Raw genomic sequence first — 11,329 nt, 5'->3', positions numbered from 1 at the left:
CCAACTACATGTACTACAAAATAATAAAGATTGGTGGGTAAGAGTCAGAAATAATTACTAGAAAGTTACCGAGTAAGAAACAAAATTATTGATGAACAGATGTATTGATACAGGATGATGTCTGAAATAATAGCCCAGGCTAGGAATAGGGAATTGTGCACACCTGTGAAAATATTTCAAAATTCCCAAAACAAAAATTGAAAAACAATACCAATGCACAGATATCATGTTTCATATTTTCAGTTTTATTGCCTGAATCAAACAACTTCTGCACAAAACAAAATAAAATAAACATAACAAATTCTCGTTTTTCAAACAACCATTCTATCACCATTCATTCACACTGTTTGGCACTTCCATAGACGTAAACAACAACTATTAGCTTTGGTACCTGCACAATGCAATGGAATCTTTTGAGTGAAGACAAACTTTTCTGACTCAAATAGTCCAGAAGAATTTCACCGTCCACATCAGGTAGGAAAAATTCACTCTCCCTATCCATCAAAACCAATTTCACTGCCCATAGGAAAATGTATCGGTCCGTATCAGTCTGAAAGTTGTCTACACATTCACTGAAAAACTTTGAACTTCCACGTCAGTCTAGCACTTTATCAAAGTATTATACTGTGGTATTGTTGGACTGACTCTTCACACGAAATCTATGTAAATTCACAGGGACAGCCACATATTTCAAAATATTCGGGCACTTACATGAATGAAGTTCACATACTGGTAAATATTCACATGGATTTCATGTGAATCACATTCACTTGAATTCTGACAATAGTCATATTAAATCACGCTAACGTCTTAAATCACACGAGGTCATGTAAATTCACACATGTGTCCACAGCCTGCAGGACAGAATTTACGACTCGAGAACCAATCGGACATGTGTTGTAGATGACCGCCATGGGAACATCCCTGACACCACAGGTACTGGCCTTTCACAGGGTGGTGGCTGGAAAATATACAGATATATTAGCCTACTGTAATTTTTTTACAGTTTCTGTTTTTGGAGGAACATCATTGTCATTTGTACATTTCACAAGCAGTCATTTTTAACAAATACAGCTGTCTTAATTATACAAAGATTTTCTTAATGGGCCCCACACTTGCCTCTAAGGGGATAATGACAACACAACAACATATTATGATTATTTAACGTACTAAGTTTCAAAGAAATCCGTCAAAAAATGTAGGAGGAGATCTTCGGACAAAAAATCAAATACTGAAATGAACAAAGGGCAATCACTTTTGGAAAAATTGTCGAATCAAAATTCTTTTACAGGAGACACAACTTCATATCATGATTATAATGTATACCAAGTTTCAAAGAGATCGTTTGAAAAATGTAGGAGGAGATTGCCGGACAAACAAAAGTTAACGTCGGACGGACGGACAACCCAATACAATAATACTTCCGCAAATTTGACGGGCGTATACAAATGGAAAAGTTAAAAGGTAAAAACATGAGGCCCAGATGGCTTGTATTGCTCACATGTAAATTTTGTTAGGATTCACCCCTTTATCTTGATGGGCCCCCACCCTTGCCCCTAAGGGGACAATGTCCTTAATTTGTACATATATTGTAACTCAATTTTTTTTCTTTTTAGATATACATTTTCGTCAGTACAGAATGAAATATTTGAAAGATTAATCTCTGTTTCCCTCATGGGTCCTGACCCAAGATTTTCATTATGTTTATTATTTTACATGACTGTATTTGTTTTTTAATCAGTTTTTGTTGTTGTTGTCAACAACTGTCACTCACCAAAGGGCACAAGTGTTGATGACCGTCTTGCACCGATCGCAGAGCCACCCGACACGCGACAACACTTTGTTGCACGTCGAGCAGTGTAAAGGGATTCGTGTTGACTGTTGGTTCATCATGGAGATCTGGGGGAGATAACTCATCTTGATCACGTCATTGGATATCGTCCACAGCTTGAACCGGCCCAGCAAGTCTGAAGGAAGAGGAGGGAATGAAGTATGATATATATACATACTGTACAACATTCTTTAGGATGAATACTTTTGCCTCAATAAGTAAGACAGTAGCATCTAAAACAAATTCAAATATATCTACAATATTTTGTAAGACAAATATTGTGCCAAGTAGGCAAATACCCGTAGTGTCAAAAACAAATTCAAACATTTCGCAAATAACTATTTAGACTCGTCTTTGAAAAAAGATCGGGATAATTAAACAAATTATTAGTAGTAGGTAATGTGTCTGTTTGTATAGATGGTAAGTCCAATTAATACACAAAACAAATTTTCCTGAGTAGGGATGTCTGATAACATTTACCTATATAAGACATGAAGCAGTTTTCCTGAGGAGTGATGTCTGATAACATTTACCTATATAAGACATGAACCAGTTTTCCTGAGTAGCGATGTCTGAGCCATATTTACTTATACAAGACATGAACCAGTTTTCCTGAGTAGTGATGTATGATCAATACTTACATATTTAAGACATGTCAATCAGTTTTTCTGAGTAGCGACGTCTGATCAATATTTACTTATATAAGACATGAACCAGTTTTCCTGAGTAGAGATGTCCGATAACATTTACCTATATAAGACATGAACCAGTTTTCCTGAGTAGCGATGTCTGATCAATACTTACTGCTATTAGACATGAACTATTTTCCTGAGTACTGATGTCTGATCAATATTTACCTATACAAGACATGAACACCAGTTTTCCTGCGTAGCGATGTCTGATCAATACTTACTGCTATTAGACATGAACTATTTTCCTGAGTACTGATGTCTGATCAATATTTACCTATACAAGACATATAAGACATGAACCAGTTTTCCTGAGTAGCGATGTCTGAGCCATATTTACTTATACAAGACATGAACCAGTTTTCCTGAGTAGGGATGTCCGATAACATTTTCCTATATAAGACATGAACCAGTTTTCCTGAGTAGAGATGTCCGATAACATTTACCTATATAAGACATGAACCAGTTTTCCTGAGTAGTGATGTCCGATAACATTTACCTATATAAGACATGAACCAGTTTTCCTGAGTAGGGATGTCCGATAACATTTTCCTATATAAGACATGAACCAGTTTTCCTGAGTAGGGATGTCCGATAACATTTTCCTATATAAGACATGAACCAGTTTTCCTGAGTAGAGATGTCCGATAACATTTACCTATATAAGACATGAACCAGTTTTCCTGAGTAGCGATGTCTGAGCCATATTTACTTATACAAGACATGAACCAGTTTTCCTGAGTAGTGATGTGTGATCAATACTTACTGCTATTAGACATGAACTATTTTCCTGAGTACTGATGTCTGATCAATATTTACCTATACAAGACATATAAGACATGAACCAGTTTTCCTGAGTAGTGATGTCCGATAACATTTACCTATATAAGACATGAACCAGTTTTCCTGAGTAGGGAGTCTGATCTATATGTACCTATATAAGACATGAACCAGTTTTCCTGAGTAGTGATGTCTGAATGTGTCTGTTTGTATAGATGGTAAGTCCAATTAATGCACAAAACAAATTTTCCTGAGTAGGGATGTCTGATAACATTTACCTATATAAGACATGAACCAGTTTTCCTGAGTAGAGATGTCCGATAACATTTACCTATATAAGACATGAACCAGTTTTCCTGAGTAGGGATGTCTGATAACATTTAGCTATATAAGACATGAACCAGTTTTCCTGAGTAGAGATGTCCGATAACATTTACCTATATAAGACATGAACCAGTTTTCCTGAGTAGTGATGTCTGATAATATTTACCTATATAAGACATGAAACAGTTTTCCTGAGTAGGGAGTCTGAACTATATTTACTTATATTAGACATGAACCAGTTTTTCTCAGTAGTGATGTCTGATCAATATTTACCTATATAAGACATGAACCAGTTTTCCTGAGTAGTGATGTCTGATCAATACTTACTGCTATTAGACATGAACTATTTTCCTGAGTACTGATGTCTGATCAATATTTACCTATACAAGACATGAACACCAGTTTTCCTGAGTAGCGATGTCTGATCAATACTTACTGCTATTAGACATGAACTATTTTCCTGAGTAGTGATGTCTGATCAATACTTACCTATATAAGACATGATCCAGTTTTCCTGAGTACCGATGTCTGATCAATATTTACCTATACAAGACATGAACCAGTTTTCCTGAGTAGCGATGTCTGATCAATATTTACCTAAACAAGACATGAACACCAGTTTTCCTGTCAGAGTAGCGATGTCTGATCAACACTTATTACTATTAGACATGAACCATTTTCCTGAGTAGAGATGTCTGATCAATACTTACCTATATAAGACATGAACCAGTTTTCCTGAGTAGCGATGTCTATTTGTGGACGGTTTTTCTGCCCTAATACTAACAGCATGCACACGGGAGTCTGTACATCACCCTGTTGTTTAAAAAAAATATTCAAACCAGGTATTATTTAATCTTATCGTAACCAAATACATTTTCATGCAATGCCATAATTTTTTCTGTATTGTGTTATTATATTTCACATCCACCAAAGATAATTTCATAATAATTGTCCTTTTTGCAATATTTTGTTAATTAAATGTATTATGGTAAATTATGGTAACTAAAAATTAACACAAGAGGTTCAGGTGGTGCAGAAATATTCCAAGATAAACAAACACACTTGGACCGAACTGTAGGCGGAGCTAAAAAACGCCCAGTTTTGGTGAATAAATAATAATATCAAGAATAATATGTCCTTCTTTCACATGTCCACTAAATTATGTAAAAAAATATCTTAAAAAAGACATGTGGCTTGACCTTGTTTCATAAAGAAATAACACAAATTAGCAACAGTTAGCATTTTAGTTTCAGTCGGGCACATATGAACCCCTCAATCTACATGTGCCAAATATTCCTGAGGTCAGCCTTGGTTCAAATCTGAGCGTGTTGTTTTCTTTCTGGTTTAACCATTTCAACTGGAAACATGTAAGGGCTGTAAGTGAAATGCACTGTACTAAATATGACCTTGACCTCGACGATGAAAGTAAAATGATTCAATCCAAACCTGTTCAGCGTAGAAGTACAGCATGTCCACGACGTGATTGGAGAACCCTAAGTTGGGGACGTTCATATCGTTGGAGAATGTCACCAGGACCTCTTCGTCGACATTTGATCTCGAGCTGTGTTGTAGATTCTGCATGTTGCCCTCACTTTCATTGGCACTGGTCGGCGAGTCGTGACCGTTTGGCATGGAATCTAGTGGATTTGGGTGTTCTTTGATCTCATGACGAGGCACAAAGGCTTCGTTGGGTAGAGTCAGCTCCTTTATATTAATGCAAGTGGAAGATCAGTTTTTTCTGCAGATAACTTAAAAAAAAAATTGTGCTTTTATCCTTGAAATTTTCCTAAATTTATGTTAATGAAATTCTGATAACAAAATTCCATATATTTTGGAATTAAAGAAATAATAATTGAAATCTAAAATGAAAGTTTTGAAGTTATAATTTAGATAAAGCACCTAATGACCTTTCAATTAATGAAGGATACTGATTCTAGTATATCCAAGTCAGGAGAATATTATTTTTAATATTAAATAATTTTCCCTTTGAGCTGGGGTTGGGCAGGAACTCTATTTTACAATCTGATACGTATACCCTTTTTCACCAAGGAGGATCCCAGTTCGAAAAAATAAAATCCTTTTACCAGCTCTTAAAAAAAGTCAAAAAGTTAAAAAGTCTATGCAGGATGAGTTTGAGTCATAATATTGTTTTTAAAAGACTTCTTCTTTAAGACATAGAATCAATCGAGAAAGTGCAGCGTAGAGCAACAAAACTGATACCTGGGCTAAAGGACCTCTCATACAGTGATCGTCTAAAAAGATTAGGATTTCCATCCCTCACATACCGTAGACTGAGAGGAGATACAATCAATGTGTACAAGATTATGATTAACTTCTACGATGAAAAAGTAACGTCTGGAAATTTTTTAAACGTGAAACATCATGAAGAAGGAGAGGGCACACACAGAAATTGAAGAAAAAACACTGTTGACTAGATGTTAGTAAATACTCATTTGGTTTAAGAACTATCGATATTTGGAACGGTCTTCCCGAATATGTCATAAATTCAACAACTATAAGAGACATCAAAATCAATTTAGACAAACATTGGCAAAAACCTAGAGCTTAAATACAATCATTTGGCTAGTTACAAACAGATATCTGGAAGAGACAAATATTATCATATATGTACGTTGTAATATTATAAGATATGGATATAGAGGGTTCCAACGCCTGTGTCCATTCCCTTTCCTATTTAAAAAAAAAAAAAAAATCAAAGAAAAAGTATACTTCAGATTCATAAAGGGATATAACTTAACTTACCTGTAGCCCCTTGTCGAAATCCCCTAGGGAGTCATACGTGAGTTGATCCTGGTCAAACAGAATGTCCCACTCTGTGGAGGGTTGACCCCGTGCTATACTGGACAGGTTCTCCTTAATGATTTCCTTGTCCGAATCATCGTCACTTCCTCCTGACAAGAAAACCACACATTACCATCATTCTTGATGATTTTCTAAATTTGTTTTTGGCAAATACAAAGGCACTTCAGTAAACACCTCTCGGTCAATGTCAATAGCACGGTTCATGCCAGCGACCGCCAATAAATAAAATTGCAAAAATGATGATAATTTGGCGATTAAAAATTAGTTTTATTTTTTTGTCACAAAAAAAAATGCAAGTAGTTTTGTTATGCATAGCTGTAATGCAGGTAAAAAATACCTATCTAGCTGCCTAATCCAGGTAAATTCACAGCTCAGTTAACTAATTAGTGTCACACCATTGTTACGATCACTAATCCCCTTTGTGTACTTGTGTTACAGTCTCTTCTTACCTGATGTGATCTCGTTGTTGCCTGAATCTTGATGATCAGATTTCTGAGCATCCTTCTTGCCTACAATTATACAAAAAAAAATAGATAGAAAATTTTATGCAAAAACCAATCTATACCATATACCCTAGCATATCAATTAAATTAATTAAACTGATTTATTTTTTTACAAAAATTATGAAAGATGCTATCACCTTTACTTGGCCTTGATGGAAACTAGTTGGGTTTTAATATTGGAGAAAACAGGAGTATACATGGAGAAATGAATAAGGCATAGTTATATAAATATACATGCATATGCTTTTTTATATTTCAACACATCAAACACTTCAAATTGATTTTATTTTGTTGCAAAACATTTACTTATCATAAGTAACAGTTTGTTTAATTGATAACTCATTGTGAACATTCAAGGTTTGAAAATGCATCTTTTAAAAATTTACAATAGAGTTCCATTCAAACACATTCCATGATGTGCGGTACAGTGCATCATGCAGACTGTCTATATATTTTGTTGTTCTCAGAGGGCCTGTATCGCTCACCTGGATATTTGAGCAATCATAGGGAATATTGTCAAATATTTCCGTATATTGAGTCTCCTTGGGTTAAAAATGTCCCAGACTAAACGAAAATTTATACTACTCTATCCCAGCATGCTACTGGTCAAATATCATCACCAAGGGCCTTCTGGTATTGTTGAAGAAGTATTCACATATTTGACCCTGGGGGGCCCTGTGACCGTGAAAGTAGGTCAATGTCGTTTATTTGAGGAAAACTTATAGCACTCTGTCCCAGGTACCTACTTCCCTAATAGCATAGTTCTAGGCCTCTTGGTTATTCAGAAGCTTCTGTTTAAAGTTTTTTTTACAATGTTGAACCCTGTGACCTTAAAAGTAGGTCTAGGTCATTTATTTGGGGACAATTCATAGCACTTAATGCCAGGTACCTACTGGTACAAGTAATTCTAAAATAAATGCCATTGAGATGAGTTAACAAAATTATTGAATATTAATAATGTTAAAGAATTATGTAATCTAAGAAAGTATTTATATTGTGCTACGAGAAAACGTAGAGAATGCAATGTGTGATATGGAAAACCACTTGTGTACTTTGTAAGCTCACTCTCCACTTCATCAATTTAAATTTGTATAATAATCTCTTGTACATGTATTACATGAGCATGTAATTGTTTGACATTTAACCTATGAGTCGGATAGCTCTCGGAAATAAAGAAACTGAACTGAAACAGAGGCTGTAACATTGTTCACAACTAACAGTGTACAATTCCTTCGTTGACAGTCACAGTGCTGTTTTGTGTAGGCTTGTATGTGGCAAAGGGTTAAACACAATCTGTACTGACCTACTTCACTATCTATGTAAGTTATAATCAGTGTAAGTCTGTCGGTTACCTGTCGCTCCACAGGGAAGTTATTTACTATGTACAACAGGGCAGTTATTTACTAGATCTATGCATTGCAGCAGTGATGGGCGTATCCAACCTACTTTGAGTGAATCTATAAAGGCCTAAATATTTACCATTTTAAGTCCACCATCAATGCAGTCCTGAGTTAAGATACCCCTTTTAATTTTATCTATTTTACTATTCCATAAAAACTCCTATAGTAAACAGTTAAGTTTAGAAAGAAATTTTTATCTGGATTTGGCAGTGAGATAAACAGATGATTAAACTGTGAAATAAGTAATGACTTAATTATGTGGATTTTACCAATTGGAGTTAATATTCTTCTATTCCATGATCTGATGAGTGATTTAAGTTTTGTTATTTTTTTTTATCAAAGTTCAACTTGGGTATCTTACGCAAGTTTACATGAAATTCAATCCCAAGAAGTGTGAAATTTTCTCTACCTCACTGTAAATTTAGTTCTGGAAGGAATTTCTCTGAGCTACACTTCTTGCTACCAATCCATTTCACTTGAGGTTTTGAAATATTCATTTTTAATCCGGATATATTAGCATAAGAGTTAAGTTCTTTAATAGATTCTATAAGTGACCGTTCTGTGCCATCTAGTGCAAGTGATGTATCATCAGCATATTGAGACAAAAGAATCGGACTATTTTATGTCTCAATAAATACAATTGAACCTTCAAGAGAAACAAGAGGCCTAATGGGCTGTATCCCCGACCTGTTATTCAAAGTCACTAGATATATACATCTCCTGTGATCTTGCAATGCAGTAAAATTGAGAAAAAACAAGCTTTAACACTAAACGCTTAAAAGATCATTAAAATATAAATCTCCTGATATTTTATATTTGGTCAAGGTCATTGATTTGGAGCAACACATTATCAAGGCTTACTTCTTGCTAAATAGTATCTACTGTGACCTTAGGTTTTTTAGTAGTACTTTAATAATTATTTACAAATTTAACTCCTGTGGCCTTGAATGTGGGTCAAAGTAATTTTTTGAAACAAACTTGATAATCCTCTATCCAAGCATGCTGAAGACTAATTATCATGATCCTAAGACTACTGGTTTGTGTAAGGTTTTTAAAACGTTTGTCTTTATTTAAACATATTCTATTGTAAATATTTACAAAAGAATTGGACACAAGTTTTATAACTTATCACAGTCTTTTTCTTCAAAATACATGCATATAAACAATTACTCCATATGGCAATTTACGCAAAACATATATAAATTATACTGGCATTTTTATATGGAAATAGTTAGGTGGGAGGAAGAAGAGAAGGAGAGAGACACGAGGAGGGAAAAGTAAGACAGGTAGAGTCAGAGAGAAAATAAGTGAGAAAGAGAAAGGAAGATGATCACATTTGACCCATTTAACCTTGAAAGTGTGTCTGTGTCATTCATTTGAAACAAGAGGCCCAATGGGCCTGCATCGCTCACCTGGTATTAATCTCACACTTATAATCTTAATAGTGGACTAAATAACAGCTCCAGGCAGAATATCAGTGTTTGATTCATAAGAACCTATTTAAAGATTTAAACATATGACGCCTCTGACCTTGAATAAGGACATTAGGTTGAAAGTGGGAAAAGGTCTTTCATTTGAAAAAACTTGGTAGCCCTTCATCCAAGCATGCTACAGGCCTAATTTCAGTACCCTTGGCCTTTTGGTTATCGAGAAGAGGTTGTTTGAAGATTTTAAGACATTTGACCCATGTGACCTTGAAAGTGGGTCAAGGTCATTCAATCGAACAAACTTGGTAGCCCTTCATCCCAGCATGCTACAGGCCCAATATCAGTACCCTCGGCCTTTTGGTTATTGAGAAGAAGTCGTATGAAGATTTTACGACATTTGACCCCTGTGACCTTGGAAGTGGGTCAGGGTTATTCATTTGAACAAACTTGTTAGCCGTTCATCCCAGCATGTTACTGGCCAAATATCATCAGCCTGGGCCTCTTGGTTATTAAGAAGAAGGTGTTTAAAGTAAAAAGTTGACGCCGGACGCCAAGCCGCGGCATAAGCTCACTTGGCCCTTCGGGCCAGGTGAGCTAAAAAAATGATAGCCCTCCATTCCAGCAATTACTACAGAATAAATTTCCCCACAAGCGGGTATATCTTAGTACACAATACACAGGTATATCTAACTACAGTACAGGTATGTCTTATTACCCAATACACAGGTATATCTACCTATAGTACAGGTATGTCTTATTACCCAATACAGGGGTATATCTACCTACAATACAGGTATGTCTTATTACCCAATACAGGGGTATATCTACCCACAGTACAGGTATGTCTTATTACCCAATACACAGGTATGTCTTATTACCAACTACACAGGTATATCTACACATGGTACAAGTATGTCTTCTTACCCGATACACAGGTACATCTACCTACAGTACAGGTATGTCTTAAAACCCAATACACAGATATATCTACCCACAGTCGGGTATGTCTTATTACCCAATACACAGGTATATCTACCCACAGTCGGGCATGTCTTATTACCCATTACACAGGTATAATGACCTACAGTACAGGTATATCTTATTACCCATTACACAGGTATATATACCTACAGTCGGGTATGTCTTATTACCCATTACACAGGGATATCGATCCACAGTACATGTATGTCTTATTACCCAATACACAGGTATATCTACCCACAGTACAGGTATGTATTATAACCCATTACACAGGTATATCGACCTACAGTACAGGTATATCTTATTACCCATTACACAGGTATATCTACCTACAGTCGGGTATGTCTTATTACCCATTACACAGGTATATCTACCTACAGTACAGGAATATCTTATTACCCATTACACAGGTATATCGACCCATAGTACAGGTATGACTTATTACCCATTACACAGGTATATCGACCTACAGTACAGGTATGTCTTATTACCCATTACACAGGTATATCGACCCATAGTACAGGTATGACTTATTACCCATTACACAGGTATATCGACCTACAGTACAGGT

At 35.6% G+C, this 11,329-nt stretch overlaps 1 protein-coding gene across 2 annotated transcripts in view; it reads right to left on the bottom strand.

The window, feature by feature from the left end:
• Nucleotides 1–206: 206 nt before the first annotated feature.
• The window catches only part of LOC110465143 (WD repeat-containing protein 24-like), a 56,686-nt gene continuing 45,563 nt past the window's right edge, over nucleotides 207–11,329 (bottom strand). For both annotated transcript variants that reach the window (XM_021520757.1, XM_021520759.1), the window contains exons 14-19: nucleotides 6,897–6,956; nucleotides 6,388–6,536; nucleotides 5,071–5,328; nucleotides 4,335–4,437; nucleotides 1,775–1,967; nucleotides 207–961 (exon numbers count right to left, since the gene is read on the bottom strand). In XM_021520757.1, coding sequence (XP_021376432.1) covers nucleotides 826–961; nucleotides 1,775–1,967; nucleotides 4,335–4,437; nucleotides 5,071–5,328; nucleotides 6,388–6,536; nucleotides 6,897–6,956 — 899 coding nt within the window. In that variant the 3' untranslated portion in view covers nucleotides 207–825. The remainder of the gene's footprint in view (nucleotides 962–1,774; nucleotides 1,968–4,334; nucleotides 4,438–5,070; nucleotides 5,329–6,387; nucleotides 6,537–6,896; nucleotides 6,957–11,329) is intronic.

The sequence above is a fragment of the Mizuhopecten yessoensis genome, unplaced genomic scaffold (genome assembly GCF_002113885.1).
Source record: "Mizuhopecten yessoensis strain PY_sf001 unplaced genomic scaffold, ASM211388v2 scaffold11057, whole genome shotgun sequence".
In the NCBI taxonomy this organism is placed as follows: domain Eukaryota; kingdom Metazoa; phylum Mollusca; class Bivalvia; order Pectinida; family Pectinidae; genus Mizuhopecten; species Mizuhopecten yessoensis.
The sequence above is the reverse complement of the archived record's forward strand: the minus strand, read 5'-3'. Positions and strand labels throughout refer to the sequence as shown.